The sequence below is a fragment of the Strigops habroptila genome, chromosome 4, assembly GCF_004027225.2.
Source record: "Strigops habroptila isolate Jane chromosome 4, bStrHab1.2.pri, whole genome shotgun sequence".
Taxonomy (NCBI): Eukaryota; Metazoa; Chordata; class Aves; order Psittaciformes; family Psittacidae; genus Strigops; species Strigops habroptila.
In genome coordinates this window covers 7187031-7204436 of record NC_046358.1, presented here as the reverse complement: position 1 = coordinate 7204436, position 17406 = coordinate 7187031, and the positions used below count along the sequence as shown (strand labels likewise).

General features: G+C 43.3%; 1 protein-coding gene and 1 long non-coding RNA gene across 4 annotated transcripts in view; one reads left to right on the top strand and one right to left on the bottom strand.

Annotated features, from left to right (window-relative positions):
• Window position 1: 1 nt before the first annotated feature.
• LOC115606172 lies at window positions 2-3605 on the bottom strand. The gene is made up of 2 exons (XR_003990834.1): window positions 3179-3605; window positions 2-256 (listed from the first exon to the last, which is right to left on the bottom strand). It is a non-coding gene; the product is annotated as an uncharacterized LOC115606172 (long non-coding RNA).
• INO80 (INO80 complex ATPase subunit) overlaps window positions 2153-17406 on the top strand; it is a 63291-nt gene continuing 48037 nt past the window's right edge. Inside the window, exons 1-6 of one of the 3 annotated variants that reach the window (XM_030481609.1) lie at window positions 2153-2626; window positions 11421-11606; window positions 12483-12649; window positions 12747-12814; window positions 14261-14422; window positions 16020-16140. In XM_030481609.1, the coding sequence (XP_030337469.1) occupies window positions 11464-11606; window positions 12483-12649; window positions 12747-12814; window positions 14261-14422; window positions 16020-16140 (661 nt within the window). In that variant the 5' untranslated portion in view covers window positions 2153-2626; window positions 11421-11463. Of the gene's footprint in view, window positions 2627-3107; window positions 3518-11154; window positions 11607-12482; window positions 12650-12746; window positions 12815-14260; window positions 14423-16019; window positions 16141-17406 lie in introns of those variants that run through there. The other 2 variants (XM_030481611.1, XM_030481610.1) reach the window with 2 other exon arrangements.

Genomic DNA, 17406 nt, shown 5'->3' with positions numbered 1-17406 from the left:
GTTTGTCCTACAGCTTTTAATTTGGAGATTGAGCCTGTGTTTGATTTGGTCTGTGAGGAGATGCTGGCGGCGGACTGGGCCCCTCTCCAGCACTGGAGCTCCTGGTGTTCATCTGGAACAAGGTTCTTCCAAGCAGTGAAGTGTTATCACAAAGCAGCAAGGTATGGCACGATACCCCGTGAGAGCAGAGCCAGAGGCAGCTCAAAAGCACTTACATTGTATTCCCACAACCGAAATCATCTGGGGCCATCCAGTCCTATTAGGAGAGAGAGAGGAAATTGTGATGTATCAGATAATGGAAGGAGGGAGAGGAGTACAAATGTGAAGGTGTCAAGTTTGGAATGTAGAAAAGTGGTCTAGAGTGCCTCTGTGGAGGATACAAATGAATTGCTGAAGGCACTGCTCTCGGTGAGAGACTGAGCTGCATTCTCAGCCTCTTCCAAGAAGCAAATCTCTAGCTGGAACCGTATTACGATGAAATAAAGATTTCCAGACAGGGATTGGACAGTGTCACTGCATCTGTGCCACTATCTTGCTTTAAGTAGCAAAACCTGCCTGGATAAACATGGCTGTGGCTTTGCCTGGCTCTCTTTTGGGAATGGCATAAAGAAATAGATTGGAATTGAGTCATTGCTCATTGATGCACAAGATTGAAAGTGACCATTTTCTTAAAGGAGAGAAAAGATACGTTTTGGGTTTTGTTTTGTAATGATCCATAAGACCTTCTCATGCTGCTCAGTGCTAGCACTCAGTTCTTCTAAGCTTGTCCATAATGTGTGACAAAATCGTGTGCGCTTCTGATCAATGTAACTGCTGATTGTAGTTAGGGATGTAAGTACCTAGTACTTACAAGTAACTAGTTAAGGACAACTCTGTAGTGAAGCTTTGCTGGGGCAGTAGCCACGGCCTTATTTTTATTTTCTGGTATCTGTAGTAGCTGCTGTTTGTGCTGGGATGACACAGAGCTTAGTCATGAAGTAGAAATTTCTGTCTCCAGGCAGTAAGTGATCTGGCTTAATCATTCATTTAATGATACACTGCTGGATGGGTTTGGGGAGGCAGCTGTGCTCCACGGCTAATAGCCCCACTGTGCTTACATGGCAAAGCGTCCTCACGGTTCACTTTCAGGCCTATTTTGTCCCAAGCTCCTGTGACGCAATTCCTCATGTATGGCAAAGGGCATGTGGTAAAATGCACTTCCCTCCACCACGTACCCCCTTTCTGCCTCTGTTAGCATTAACCATGACGGTGCCCTGGTCCCACTGCAGGGGGCCCTTCTCTATAAGAGACACTGAGGTGCTAGAGGGGGTCCAGAGCAGGGCAACGGAGCTGGTGAAGGGTCTGGAGCACCAGTCTGATGAGGAACAGCTGAGGGACCTGGGCGGCGGTTTAGTCTGGAGAAGAGAAGGCTCGGGGGGACCTTATCGCTCTCTACAACTACCTGAAAGGAGAATGTAGTGAGGTGGGATCGGTCTCTTCTCCCAAGTAACAAGTGATACGACAATAGGAAACGGCCTCAAGCTGCACCAGATGAGGTTTAGATTGGATATTAGGAACAATTTCTTCTCGGAGAGGGTGCTCAGGCATTGGAACGGGCAGCCCAGGGCAGTGCTGGTGTCACCGTCCCTGAAGTGTTCACACACCGTGTAAATGAGGCCCTCAGTGACATGGGTTAGCGGTGGACGTGGCAGCCCTGGGGTAAAGGTTGGACTTGATGCTCTTAAAAGTCTTTTCCAGCCTGGTTGACCGTAGCGCCGGCCGCGCCTCAACCCTCCCTCAGGCGCGGGGGCGGCCGGGCACACGCAGCCCCCTACCCCGCCACGCTCCCCCCCGGGCGGTGCGGGGGGCAGCTCCCGGCCTGCCCCCGCGGGGTCCGGGGGCCCGATGCCCGCCCTGCCGCGGCGGGGCGCGGGGACCCCGCGGGCAGCGGCCCCGGAGAGCGGGCTGAGCGCCCGCCATGCTCCACCGCGCTCCCTCCGCGCCCCGCCGCCCTTCCGGCGCCTCAAGGGCGAGAGCGCATCACTTCCGGTACACATCCCCCGGCATCGCGAGAGCCCGCCCCGCCTCGCGCGAGACGCGCTAGCTCACCCGGCCGCTTACGGCCGAGTCCCTTCGGCAATTTCCGTCACCGCCAGACTCTACCAATCAGTCTCGGGAGCGCATCGATGAGAGCGGGCCCCCCGCCGACTGCGCGTACGGACGTTGCCCGCGGTGCGGGCACGGGACCCGTGCGGCGGCTGCGGCGAGGCGAGCGGGGCGGCGGGGCCGGGGCTCGGGGCTGGGGTGGCGGGGAGGTATGCGGGGCTCGATTGTTCAGGCCTGGGCATGGCGCCTCTCCTCCCCCCCGCCATGGCTCCCCGTGTCCCTGCTCCTCTCCTCTCAGTGAGCGAAAGTGGCCGCCGCCGCCGTCCCAGCGCCCGCAGCCGCCGCCTCCTCCTCAGCAGCAGCGCGGGCGCCATCTTGGCGAGGCAGGAGTCGAGAGCGCCCCGCGGCAGCACACAGGCAGCGCCAGCCCCGGCAACGCGGGGCGAGAGGCCGGGTGGAGCGAGCGGGGTAGCGAGCCCAGGAGACACCCCCAGCCCCCCGCCGCCGCCGCCGCCGCGCCGCAGCCGAGCCCGCCACACAGGTGAGCCACCGCGGCGACCAGGCAAGGACACGCCGGGACGGGGCGACGAGAGGCGGGTAGCGGGGCCCCGCCGGGGCAGGCCGCGGCTTCACACCCACCACACCCCCCCCCCCTTCTCTCCGCCAAGCGGCGGCCGTAGCAGCCGGGCCTCTTCTTAAAGAGACAGGCCCCTTCCCCGCCCTGCCCTCCGGATGCGCCCCGATATACCGCCGCGGGAGCCGCACCCCCCCTTCCCGCCCGGACCGGGGCGGCCTCCGGGACCCCCCCAACAGACGGCGGGGGGGTGGGGGATGGGGGGTGAGCGGCGGGACCGGGCGGGGGGAGGGGGGCGGGGGCGCCGCCGTGCACCTGCGGGCGCACGTGCGCGCGGCGGGCGGCGGCGCGTGCGCGGGGGGGGGAAGGGAAAAGGAAGGGGGGGGGGCCGCGTCGCGGGCAGCGCGGCCGGCGGCGGTTGCTCCTGCGGCGCGTCCTGCTGGCTCTAGCGCGGCGCTGGGACCCTTCGGCCGCCCTCGGGCCGGGCGTGGAGGTGTAGGCCGGGCCTTTGGCCTGTACCTGCGTCCCGCTGCCGAGGCTCGGTGCGACGCGGCTGCTCGAGTTCGGGGGCTCGTCCTGCAGCGCCCGGCTCGGGGGCAGGCCTGGGGCTGCCTGGAGCGCCGTGTGGAGAGCGGGGCGTGCTGCGTGGCGGAGCGGGGCCGCTGCCGGTGACATCGCTTCCTGGGTCTACCTGAGACGTGGTTTCAGTGTTTGCGTGCGCTAGAAAATACGTCTTCAGAGCCGCGGTGTGAAGAAAGTCACTCCCGTTTCACTGCAAGCGCACAGCCTGATAAAACTTATGTTTTAATTACTGTTATTTAACATTGTACGTTCTTACCCTGTTGCTGATCTTGTGTAGTAAGACTCCCTCTCCCTACTGTCGTAGGTGATAATAATAAATTCCTTTAGATTACTTTCATCTTTACATGAAGAAAATGGTGCAAGTCAAGTTCCTTTTTTTATGCTGAAGTGTCTTTTATGTGCGTTGTTAGAATTCAAGTTCTCTCTGATACAAACAAATCTGCTCTATGGATCTGTACAGCGCATCTGATACGCCTGTATGTGACTGACAATCATATTTTTTAGTTTACATGAATCAGATTTGTGTTGTCATTCCCTTATTGATAGGAGTAGGCCATGACATCCACAGGTTGGCAAGATACTGAACTTTGTCTCGGTGTTTAAGGATATTCCCTGTGATTTACCTCTAGTCTCTCTCTTGCACGTATATTATAAAGTTGCTTAAAACATTGCCTTGCAAACCAGTGCAAACCTCATGAAGTTCAGCAAGGACAAGGATTGTGTGTGGGTTGGGGCAATCCCAAGCACAGCTACAGGCTGGGTGGAGACTGTGGAGAGCTGGGTGGAGAGCAGGCCTGAGGAGAAGGACTTGGGGGTGTTGGTCAGTGAGAAGCTTAACATGAGCCAGCCTCAGTGTGTGCTTGCAGCCCAGAAACCAACTGTGTGCTGGGCTGCGTCGCCAGCAGCATGAGCAGTAGATTGAGGGAGGTGATCCTGTCACTCTGCCCTGGGGAGACCCTCCCCCTGCAGTGCTGCGTCCAGCTCCGGGGGCACCAACACAAGAGGGATGTGGAGCTCTTGGAGCGAGTCCAGAGGCCACAAAGATGCTCAGAGGGCAGGAGCAGCTCTGCTCTGGACACAGGCTGAATGAGCTGGGCTTGTTCAGCCTGGAAAAGTTTCTGGGGAGACCTTACAACAGTCTTCCAGTACGTAAAGGGGGCTGCAAAGAAATCCAATGAGGGACTTTTTACGAGGGCCTGTAGTGACAGGACGAGGGAGAACAGCTTTAAACTGGAAGAGGGGACATTTAGATTAGATATAAGGAAAAAATTCTTCCCTGTGAGGGTGCTGAGGCGCTGGCACAGGGTGCCCAGAGGAGCTGTGGCTGCCCCATCCCTGGCAGTGTTCAAGGCCAGGTTTTAGGCAGGGCTTGGAACAACCTGGTGTAGTGGACGGTCCCTGCCTTTACAGGGGATTGGGACAGGATGAGCTTTAAGGTCCCTTCCAACCCAAACCATTCTGTGATTTTATGATTTCTTGACTGTTCATATGAGGAAGTTTTGTTCCATTTGGGTATAACATAACCTGTAAATTCTGTAACAAGCGTGCTAGTCGACAAGCTAAATTACATGCTGGGGACTGTTCTAGATGGCAGGAAGAAAATGATTCTCTCGGAGCTTTCTTGGACATAGTTCCCTTTTTGTGGTCAGGGGTGGAGGGAGCGAAAACCAAGCAAAACCGAAACCATCCGTGCAGTTTGTATTTGGTGTACACAGAGAGAGGAGGAGCGAAGCAGTGGCAGTGGGTGAGAGTAACAGTTGGTGCTAGTTTGTGGAGCAGAGTACGGAGGCATTGTCAGAGGTCTCTGTAAATAACGTTTACTGCCCTTTTGGGGCCAGACTTACTCTAATTGAACAATTAAATAGGTTTGTTTTTCTGCTAGTTTAAATATGAAAGCAAAGCTGTGGCCATTCCAACTGCTGCATTGGGTATATTTTAAGGTATTCTATTGTACGCTTATGTATATGCTTCTGACATTTTTTTTTTTTTGTAGAACCAAATAACGTATTTTTTATTTTTTATTTTTTATTTTTTTTAAATAATAAATCAGGCCCTGTCTCTGACAGTTATTTCCGCAACTAGAAAATTCAGAGTCTGTGTCCCACAGGCTCTTCTCTGTATTTAAAATCAGTTAAAAGGTAGAACAGAGATCCATGAAATGCTCTCTCATTCCTTGGAAGACAGTATAAAGCCTTACCACAAAAGCAAAACTGTAAAGTACTATATATAGGACAGTATCTAGTTTTAACTAGATTTCATTACTCAGAAAAGCACTTAAAGCTTCTTAATTTCAAACTGAAATGATGTGAACTCGCATTTCAGTTGTATGAACATGTCTTTTATTCATTCAACTTGAGTAGTGGAAACTAAGGGCTTTAGGTTTAAATACTCTCCCATCTGCTTTTTTTAAAGCAATAATCTCTTATGTATGAAACTTCTATTTAAGACACTGCGATAAAAACCACTGTATGGGTATTATGTTTTGCTTTCAGACCTGGCATATAGTGTACTCTGGAAAAAGGTTGTCAGTGTAACTTTTCATTCATCAAAGCAAACTGAAATGGGACAGGGAAAGAAGAGCGTGTGATTCTCCTCCAAGCAGGATACCTCTTTAGGCTTTTTATGCCACCACAATTGTCTGTATTAGAGATGATATGAAGAAGATGAATATGAAGATATTGTGAAGAAATCTGACAAAAATATCCCTACCTGATACTACTGTACTAATATGAGTTTTCTGTATAGACCTTAACTGAATCTATGTATGTTTGTGTCAGGGGTTACTCTGGAGATGTTGCTGCAGGAAATTCTTACAGCATTCTGCTATTCTGATGAGAGTTGTATGTCTCAACTGTAACTTTCTTAAAGAAAGAAAAGTATCTTAGGTGTTCATATCAGTTTGGAAAATCTCTTTAAAAAAGTTGGTGTCAGAATGCAAAGCATGAAAAGACCCAGAAAACTGCTGTAATTGTGAGGGAACTAAGGTAGCATAGAAGGTTGTATTCTTGCTCCCAGTTTTTAATCCTGTTTTATGGATGACACTTTCAATGCTGTACATAGAGATATGAGGAATATATACTTCCCATATGTCAACTGGGATTTCAGGTTTTCGTCCATGTGAATGTTGTGTCAGTGTACTTACACACGTTAGATGGAGGAGAGGTAGGAGATGGCTTTTGTAGGCTGAAGCATTTAAACAAGTAAGTGTGCTCGCCGGCCAGCTGGTAACACTTCATATACATGCACTTCATGTGTGGCAGGTGAGACTGAGTTAGTTTTACCTCCCTGATTTGCCTCATGTTTGTCATAGGTACATACCTGAGAAGAAGTACTATGGATTAGCTGCTGTGTTGTACCTTTTTGCCTTCATGGCAGCGTGTGTTTGTGCACGTGCCCTCAGCTAGGAGTGCAGTTGTTATCATTATTTACGGTCATGTTTGATGTTAATGTTAGTTATACAGAGAAGGGCCTTACCTGAGCTGTAGAGATGCCAGCAGCTGAAGGAAAAAAAGAGAAAAACAAGAGACTTCTGGAGAAAAAAGTACTATTTAAAGCAGCTGTAGAAGAGATGTTTTCTAGCTTGCTGCTAGGCACAAGTGCCGAACTGTGCACTTGCCACTTATGGGGCTTCTCCTTTAAATTCGTATCAGTAGCAAAAACTCGTTGGACTTCATTCAGAAATAGCCAGTGGATATTTGTTTAAACTGGGAAAACTTACTTTGAAAGCTAGGCTGTTTCACGAGAGTGGTGTTTTTGCTGTTTGGTTGGTGCAGGTCGATGGGTATGAAACTTGGAAACCTTGTTATAAAACTCTGCTCTGTAGGGACATCCTTGGAGGATTCTTCTCCAGTGCTGGGTGTTTACTTACTGGCTAGACTATAATGGGCAGACTTGAGAAAACAGAGTGAGTGAAGAAACCCTACACCTACATTAATATTGAATTAAGCAATGTGATTTAAAACGGGATAAGGAAGGCTTCTTCAGAACTGAACTTACATCTTTAAAAAATATGTATTATTATGGAAGTTATTTGTATTAAGTTGGTGTATATATATATAAGTAAACTCAGATCCTGCTGGTATTTTACCTGTGCTTTTAATAATTCAAAGGGCCACATGATACAATGAAATGGTTTCAGTGTGAGCTACTGATTAAATAAGAGTGTTAGAGGATTCAACGTGCCAGCCAGGCAGTGCAGCAGCTATTTATTTCCAAATGCTGATTTTCTAAACTGTTACAGCTCTTGGAGAAGTGAAGGGAGAAAGCAAATAACTACTGAATTTGTTACTGAAACTTAAAGTGAAATTGATGTATGTCAATGAGGAAGTTGTGATGGCAGAAGGATTACTCTGCAGCATCCAGTCACTTTACTACCTATAACATATAAGTGTTTACCTAAATGTTACCATCAGCAATGAAAACATTTTGAAAATCTTTATTTCTGCAATATTCTTTAAACTGAGTATGCATTCATTGCATAAATGGCAAAGAAAAGTGGAGTGAATGTAATCACCATGTAAATCCACTGAAGCAATGCCTTGGTGATGTCCTGAACGCCGTTACCTACTGTAGTGGGTCAGGCTGTTGCATGCCTCCGGCTTGTTTGTTCCCATCTTCTCTTGCTTCAGTATTCAAGCAGTTTTTTGCCGTTGGAAATCTTTGTTTCTTAAAAACCTAGAATGAGGACAAAAGAACAGAGACTAAAGAAGTATCTGGCAATTACCTTCCCGTGTTACTACTTTGATCAGCAGAGAAGCCCTGTGTGAGTGTTAGCATATGAGTAAATGAAAGGCTGAATTCAATGGCTGAGCTATTCTCTCTTCAGTATGCCTGTGTAACATGTTAAATTTGTTTGGGGCATTGTTAATCCATTTAAGAATATTGTTAAGCTCTTCTGTGATTATTTGTTTATTCGGTAGGCGGAATTTAGAGAGGACTCTCTGTTTTGGAGGACAAGAATAATTAACTTTGTATGTACAGCAGCCTCATGGGACAATTAAAATAGGAAGACAAGCAAAAGCGTGTCTTTTTCTGAGGGTCAAATGCAGAGTACTTACACTACATCAACATAAGGAGGATGTTATTAAATGTGGAAATGTAAGGTTTCCTGATATGGGAAGTAATATTTAAGAACATAGATACCTGAAAAAATGATGGATGAGACAGGTACTTAACATCTACCACACACTACATATCCACGCTTAGCATAGTGTACACAATGAGGGGATTTAATGTGTTAAGATACGGAATGAAACCAAGGCTTTACAGTTACTGTAGTCATTGCAGACAGAGGGTGTTCTCCCTTGCTTTCATATTTGCCTGGGAACTCTGTGCAGTAGCAATGAGCCACTCCTGAGAAAATATCTTAGTTTTCTAATTACTAGACATGTCTGATAGCATCTTCTTTTCCTAGGATCATTTATATGTCATGAGTAAAGAAATAATCTTCTGCTTGGGTTATCTCCTAAGCTGTATGAGCATGGAGCCAGATGAGCACCATTGCCTGTGCGGAGCTGGGACACTGATACAGCAGATCTGTGTAGACCAGCACTTAGGCAAGTGTGTCTGGGCAGCTGGAAAAGCATCCAGTTACTCATTTTAGATCAGGAATATGATTGTGTTTGTTTTGTCTCTGGCCTGTTTGCTGTCCTGCAATTAAAAACTTGACCTCAAATCTGTTGTAATTCTTTCCCTTTATTTTGCTGATAAGCTTATATAGTTTTGTAAAGGCAAGGATCACTGGGGGGGGGGGGGGAAAAGAGTACATTTGATCTGTTGAATCCACTTAAAGTCCTGCGTGCTTGATGCGGTGTCCCTTGGGACATGTTTCTTTCCCACAGTGCCTCGAGGACAGACAGTGTCACTAAACAGTGAGTTTTGGGAAGGATATTTTGTGCAAAGAGCAGACAGGTGAAAGGTGCCTTGTGTTTCTGAGTAAAACCATTAAACAATGGTTGCACGTGACATTTTGGCCGGGAAAGTAAAATAACACCATGTTAACATAACACGTGCTCTTGTTGACGGATACATTTTGAAATGGAGTGGTAAAAGAGGTCACTGAACTGATATGATACCAGGGATTGATTCCTGTGTTTATGATACATATCATTTTCATTGGTGTTCTGAAGGAAAGCCACTTTTACCTTCTGGGTGTCCTTTTCTATCTCCTCTTGAATGATTTCTTCCATCAGAGACACAAGTTTCATGTTTTCTAACCTCTTTACTTTCTTCATGGCCCTGTCTCTTGGAGTATAGTTTAGGGTGGGTTTGGGGTTGTTTGTTTTTTTTCCACATGGCTGTTAAGAAATATGATGTATGTCGATGAAAGTTTCTTGGAAAACATTAGTCTTGATATCCGTATCACAGGGAAAGCTTTCAGGTGCTTCGTTCTCTCTGTTAACTTCTGCTGGAAGTGGGTATTTGCTAACAGAGGTCAATCATGCCGTTACTGTCAGGTGTACAAAGATCTATCTAACATATAGAAGCTGAACCTACACAGCTTCAGTTTAAAAACAATATTTAAATGAGTGCTGTTGTCCCTTTAACAAGTTCTGGCACGTTGGTTTATTCTGTATGGGTGAAGATGTTAAGGCTGGGTGTTTATTAAGAAATGCTAAGATTTGCTCTTGTTCAGCCACAGCCAAAAGTGTCAAGCTGGTATCACTTATCACAGGTTTTGTAACTGTGTAAGTTCTTAATCTGTTCTGTAATCTTTGAGGATAAAAGACTTGGAAAAAATCAGATGCTGGTTTTCGGGCTGTCCACGTGAAGAGCGAACAGTTTGAAGGCCGGATACTCAAGCTGTGTTTTCGCTTACATGAGTTAAAACAATTTAGACATTAACAATTTAATAATTGATCAAATATAAAATGTTTCACAGTAAATTAACGTGAGATTTGCTTCAGGTTTTGTAGTATTTTTAAGAGTCGTTAGAAACCAGAAGAATCCTTCCGAAGAACAATTAATCCAAGTCTTTGAAAAGCTGGCTGGTTTTGTTCTTGTCCTCCACCAGAAGAAAAAGCTTAAGGCATTTATTTATTAGTAAATATTGTAACATTTAGGGTATTGACAGCACTTTCATTTATATGGTAACAACTGTGACTTTGGAAAGAATTTTAAATGATCGTTCTCACTATTATTATGACAATTATGGCATCTTTTGTGATGGAAGAAGATAAAATTCCAGTTGACAGCGCTATTACTGTAACAGTTGTTATGACATCTGTTGTAGTTGAAGGAAAGTAAAACTGCAGTTCACAGAGCAATAAAATGTTTTGATAGCCTTGTTTTTAAAGTATGTATTATGCAAATATTGCAGAGAGGATGTGTCTCTTTTTAAGGATCTAAAATCCTGAAAACAAAGAAAAAATAAAAATCAGGCAGGTTATTTTTGCTAGTTGAAAGAAACATAAAGCCAGAATACATTCTAAATTTGTAAATATAAAAAGTGTGTAAAAAATTGCTAATTATATGTTACTTTTTCTTTAATAAAGATGACAGTTGAATTTTAGAATTAAGGGGGTTTTGGTCAAGTATTTGTAGCTTGTTTGTCAGCAGGTAACAGTTTTGAGTGCTCTAAGGGTACCATTGCTTTAAAATAAAGGAAAAGTCCTACTGGTATTTTGTAGACTACAGCTATGAACTGAATGGTAAAACCAGTGGAACAACAGTGTTTTCAGTAGTTCTTCCTTTTTGGAGTAAGGTTATATATATGATTCAGCTTAAGAATAATAATTGATTTGCTTACATTCAACTTCCATGATATGCTGCTGTCCTCTGTTCAGAGTGAAACATGTTATCTTTAGTAGTGATAAAAGTTTATTTCGGATGTTCAAGGACTGGCTTCATTGTACTTTGCATTTCTGTGTCACTTGGATTCCTCGTGCTAGGTCAGTGCAGTGCTCATTCCTGTCAAACAGCGTTCATGAAGACATAAACCAGAAAACTAATAATCTAGATTTTGTCTATGGTAATATTCTGGTGGAAAGTTTAGTGTGAATTTCTGTTTGTTCAATATACTTATTAATAACAACCTAAGCTTTTTGCCCAGAATCGCCTCGGTTATGTGTTCTCTGAAGTACTAGCATTTGGTGTAGTGTGCAATAGGTTTGCCTGCTCACCAAATTCATGCCTTTTGGAGGAGGAGGTGGTGGTGATGATCGTTGTTTCTTCTTAACAGCTGTGTGTTCAGAGGCACTTGTGCATGAGGAGAAGTTTGTTCTATGGCCTCAGAGCTGGGTGCCAGGGAGGATGGCAGCTGCTCAGAGCTGGCAAAACCTCTTTATCTGCAGTATCTGGAGAAAGCTCTGCAACTGGATCAGTTTTTACGACAGACATCTGCCATCTTTAACAGGAGTATATCCAGGTACCAAGATCTTTTCCATTTTCCCTTTGGAATTCCATGAAAAGACAAACATTTTTACAATATTGTTTCCAGACAGCGTCATATTAAGGATTTAGTACTGATTTGTTCTTTACAAACTCTTCTGTAATGATTTTGGACTGTGCTTCTTTTAGCTTACATTGATAATTCAGTGTATTGCCAGCCTGTGTACAAATTAGCGTGATGTTTTAAAGCTCTCTTTTATAGCTGAGTGGCCAAAACTTTTTTTGGTCTGCAAAAAGTAGAATGGAAAAGCACGAAGTTGATTTTTGAAGGACATGGCCTGTAGCCATAAGTGAAATGCAGAGATTGTTGTCAGATGTAGAATTTATATGTAAGTAAGTTACAGCAATGAGAAGTGAGTCATCAAGGCATGTTTCTTGTCCCAGAACAATTTACATTTAATTTCATCAGTGTTTTGGAACTGTAGCGTTTAGAACTGCTAACTGTACAGGTAATAGATAAAAGGTGTATTTACAAGCATGTAACAACACCCACAGAAGGAATAGAAAAGTCTAGCTTTATATTTCTCACATGTACAGTAGTGTTGAGCATGACAATATCGTGCTTTGGTTTGACTTGACATTGGTTTCTCATTAAGTTCATGCTTCTCAACGTAGATACCTAGTTAAAGACTGAAGGTGCAGGTTAGTAGCATAGACAGGCTGGTCTAATGATTAACTACTGCTGAAAGGTTAACAGAAAATTATTACTAGCACTATTTCTAATGTGTAAAATTAGATGTGAAGCTGCCTCAATTCTCAAATCTTTAGAAAAATGACCACATGTAAGAAAGTTGCATGGGTGTCTCGTGTGTATTTTCCTTTCATTGTCACTGTATTACCTATCTTCTTGCAGCGATGAAAGTGAAGATGGATTGGATGACAATCCTTTGCTGCCTCAGTCTGGGGATCCCATGATGCAAGTTAAGGAAGAGCCTTCAAACTCTTTGCTTGGGGAGTCTTCTGGAGCAGGGAATTCTGGGCTGCTGAACACACATTCCCTGAATGGAGTGCTGCAGCCAGGTACGCATGCACTAGGTTGAATCTCTGCTTTCCTTGGGGTAAGCTGGGAAAAGCATTATTTCTTAAGAACTTTCATTTTATTTTTTTCTCTAAACAGAACCAAAGTCTGAAAAAGGAAGCTTGTATAACTTTTCCAAACTGAAGAAAAGCAGAAAGTGGCTGAAGGTAAGAATACTGGAGAGAAATGCAGCTGTTATGAAATCTGTGAGTAGAGTTCCAATCAACACCCTGTAGACAGTGATAAGTAATTCCATTTTGTTATCTGATGTAGGTTATGGTGTAGAAACATGTAAGCAAGCAAACAGCAACAAGAATATAAGTTGAGCACTAGTCAGTACATTATCACAGATTAATTTTTCAACTACAGTAAGTTCTTATCTCAGTAGTCCATTTAATTTTATTTTACATGTCTTACTGAGACCTCTAGAAAGCTAGACTAATGTGCTTTAAGAGCTGCCCTAACTCGTGTGGTGCAAGTTAATTGATGCAAAATCTCACACTGGAAGAGTCATAAGTTGATAAAGAGATGCGGTAATATTTTGTGTTGCTGAAAAGAGGGCTCCAAATGAAGTCTTTAGGCTTGTTCTATATTGGCTGCTTGTTTGCTGCTCTGTTTTTTTGGAGGTAACTCGAGCTAGTGTCACTTGCTAAGAAGAAAGAAATGGGGATTTGGGGGGGGTTTTGGGGCTTTGGTTTTTTTACATGAAGAAAAAAACCACCAAAGCAAAAAATACCTTCTGTAGCGGCTTCTTATCTTGGAAATGGAAAGAAAGAAGAGTATGTGACAGTTGATAATACATATCATTAGATTTTGGGTAGAGCAAAATAGAATTACAGTCTCTGTAGATTTGAGGCTTTCATTTTCGTTATGTAGCAAAATGGAGAGTAGGCATTTCAATTTGGGTGAGCAGAACCATTGTAGTTAAGTTTCACAATGAGTATACATTCAGGAACTTGAAGTAATATTAGTACACAGTCCAAATTAAAATGATCTATTATGAAATATATTAAATGGACCTTGGGACTTGGCTGAAAATTTGTGTCTAAGATTAACTCAATACAAGGTCCGAATGAGGATGGAAGGAGAGTGTGGAATGATGGCTTTATGCCATCTTTGCTTTTTCACTGTACCGTAGCCTTCTTTATTTAGCAAAAGCAGGTTGCCAGGAGGACAGACAAGAGCCAAATCTGCTGCAACTGATGCAGGTGGGAAGTGGTAGGATAGCAGGACAAGGTACAAATGGGGTAGGAAAGCACCTGCAACCATGCATCACAAAATGCCCCTACTGGTATCACAGCTTTTCTCACTGCTGCTTTTCTGAGACCACAAAGTAGATTCTAAAATCACGTTAACTGTCACCAAACTAAAAGAAAACTCCCCACAAATCAGAAAATCTGTGTTGGATTCATAGCTACGCAGGGCTGTACCTCAGAAAACTGGTTTCCATTTGAGGTGTTTCAGATGGAAGACACTTTGTGAATGCTAAGTATTGTTGTTGAGCCGGACCTGCAGCCCTTTATTAGGTAAAGGCTCAAGAGTGCTTTGCATAAATAAACAATTCACTGTAGGGACTTGTGATTATTAAATTAGTTTCCGTTTATTCTTGTTAGAGTATCCTTCTGAGTGATGACTCCAGTGACACAGATTCACTGAGTGATGAGGATGGTGAGGAGGATGAAGAATTTTCCCTTTCAAGGGAGGAACTTCATGATATGCTGAGATTACACAAATACAAGAAACTGCATCAAAGTAAATACAGCAAAGACAAAGAGGTAAAAATCCAGAATTTTTTAACTGCCTTGATTTTTATTCTCTCCTTTAACTGCATTATTTTAACTGCTCTTACATTTGTATCAAAACCCATAGTATTTTGTGGATTGGAAAACATCCTGTTGCTTGATAGACTAGAACAATCTACCATCAGTTTCAGACAAGTGTTATTTAATTAATTACATAGACTGAAAGGCTGTTGATGCCTTATGCTGAGAATCTGTCAATTTATGTAGCTGGTACTGGCACACGTGTTCCGTGTAGCTTTCACAGTGCTGTGTTCCAGACAGTAGATCAAATACAGGGTGCTAGAATGCAAGATTTGGATAACATATATGAAAAGTGAAGTGCTGTGGGTTCTAATACAGGTAGTAGCTGCTGTTTAAGACTAAAATTGTGTATTTAAACCTAAAGCAATATACTTGGATCATTGTTGAGATGACGAGTAGTAAGGTGATGTTTACAGTCTTCGAAGAAACCTAGGAACTATCTTTCTTATTGTTTTCTTTCATTCTTTGGGATTTTACTTGACTTTTTTTTTCTTTCTTACCTTTTTTATTTTGGATTTCCTTCTTATATTCTTTTTTTTCCCCTTCCTATAAGAAAATAATCTGCCACATTTCTGTCTTTTTCTTAATATTAGGCCAAATTCTATGACTGTTTTGATTCTAGTAGTATATTTCTTCAAATTGTAAGGACTTCTGCAGAAATCATTTTCATTGCTGTTTTGAATCGCACCAGAAAGTAGTCTCAGGTGGAGGAAGTCCTCCTAAGAGGATGTGTCTGAAATAAAAAATTGTTATCTTGTTTCATATTCTTTTGACATTCCTCCAGAAGAGTAAAGAAATATTTTCCCATCCATGTCTTTGTTTCTGTGCACTTCTTTCCTTTGTTAAGTTCTAAACTCAGATTGTGTTAGCTTCTTTTATTAACTTAATGGTATGCTTAGGTTTTGAAAGGTCACTTTCTGACCCGTCCTGTCTTTAGTTTGCCTGTTTATACGTAACCTGTGTATAGTTTGGCTTTGATAAGTTTGGCTTTTTTTTTGGCTTTAATATTTTAGTTGAAGAATACTAGTGATATACTGACTTTTTTAATAATTTGGGGAAAAAGTCCTGGGGCCACTATGTTTTTACTTGACAACCTGAATGTTCAAGTTGTTTGTGGAAATCTTTTAAATAGAAGATTTTTTATCTAAACCTATTCTTTGGAAGGGTAAGGTAGAACGCATATGTAATTTGGGAATACAGGCAAAACAAATAAGAGGTCCATAATTGGACCACTTCATGTAACATGCTGTCTTGCTGGGCAGCACCCCTATGGAAGAGGAAGAGCAGTATGCTTGGAAAGCGTAAGATTCACTGCCTGCTCTTCCCATTTTACTTTACTGGGTGGCCTTGGCTCCCTCTGTGGAACTTGGAGGCCACCTCCGGGAGTAGTTTCACTTTGGACTCTCTATGATCCTTGATAACGATGCTGAATATGGAGAGGTGCATGTTTTCTGATCTCTCATTTACAATCAAGATCTGAACTTGTTTACCTGCTCTGTTATCTGCTATATCTGTTTTCCATTACTGTGCTCATTTACATCCACTTCAGTTGCAGCAATATCAGTACTACAGTGCAGGACTGCTGTCTACACACGATCCTTACTATGAGCAGCAGCGCCACCTGCTAGGGCCCAAGAAAAAGAAGTTTAAAGAAGAGAAAAAATTAAAAGGTGAAGTCACTTACCTTGTGTTTTTAAATGGCTGTTGTGATCAAACTTCTTTCCTACGTTATTTCCTTTGAATAAACATAGATGTTCAAAACTTTTGGGTTTTGCATGGAAATATACAGTTCTGTCAAAGAAAATAGAGAATCCTGTGCTTTATCTTCTGGCTTCTAGAAAGCTAGGGTGAGAAAAAGGAATGTGAATTGAGAGTTCACAGCTTTAGGTTTCCTTGGTGGGCCTCTGATTCTAGGATGAAAGAGGTATGCAGTAAGTACCTTACTGCTTTATTCATTGCTTCGGAATCCATAAGGACCATTGTGTAGCATTGTCCATTTACTCAGAGTTGTTTGAAAACGTGATAGTTCCTTGAAAATGTAAGAAGTGGATCAGTACCTGCTGCAGTTGTTCCTGAATATGTAATTGTAGTGAACAAGAAACGATAGGGAGTGAGAGTGTTTTCTGGAAATTAGAGGGAACTTGGAATTGATGTCCAGCGTGAGTTAAAATAGAATTACTGCTGTAACTTCTCAGCTGGAGCTTCTCAGTTGCATGTTTGCCGAGCAGTACAGTTTCCTTTCTTGATTGAGCTGGCAGCAGCTGTAAATCTGTAAGGAAGCAGGAAGAGAAGGCTATGAACTGTCAGCATAAGGTGAATTCTCTCTAGTGCAAGTACTTCAGTTTGAGCTGTGTTTTTATGGGACTATTTTAGGCTTCCTTCCTTCCTATCTTTCTTCAAGTTCCTTTAACTTTGTATTTTTTTTTTCCTGAACTGATCTTGCAGCATCAATGACTTTGCATATTCACAAAGAATATTTTTAGTATCTGATACCAGTATCAGTTTCCTCTGAAAGCTGGTATCTGTGGTACATGATAACATGCCAATCTCTTTCACCTGCTGAGAAGTTCAGTTTGAGACTTGTCCTGCCAAATGCTAATGCTGTTACCTTTAAATGGCTGACCTTTACGTGTCTTTATGTACAATTTAACCTCAAAGCAAGAAACACTGCATCAGGGCCCAGACCTTTTAACTCCTAGAGCGTATTTTCCTGGGTGGAAAAATTGCATTTCACCAGTTTATTAATTAAACAGAAAGATATTCCATTATGAAGTAATGAGAAAATGTCTAACATGATAAGTTGATGGTACCAGTGTTAGCAAACATGGATAAGTTTGGCTTTTTTGTTAGTTCCATGCATAAATTGGCTAAAATAGCTTATTCAGGAAAGATACCTAAGTGTATTCCCAAAACGGAAAAAGAAATCTAATTTTATG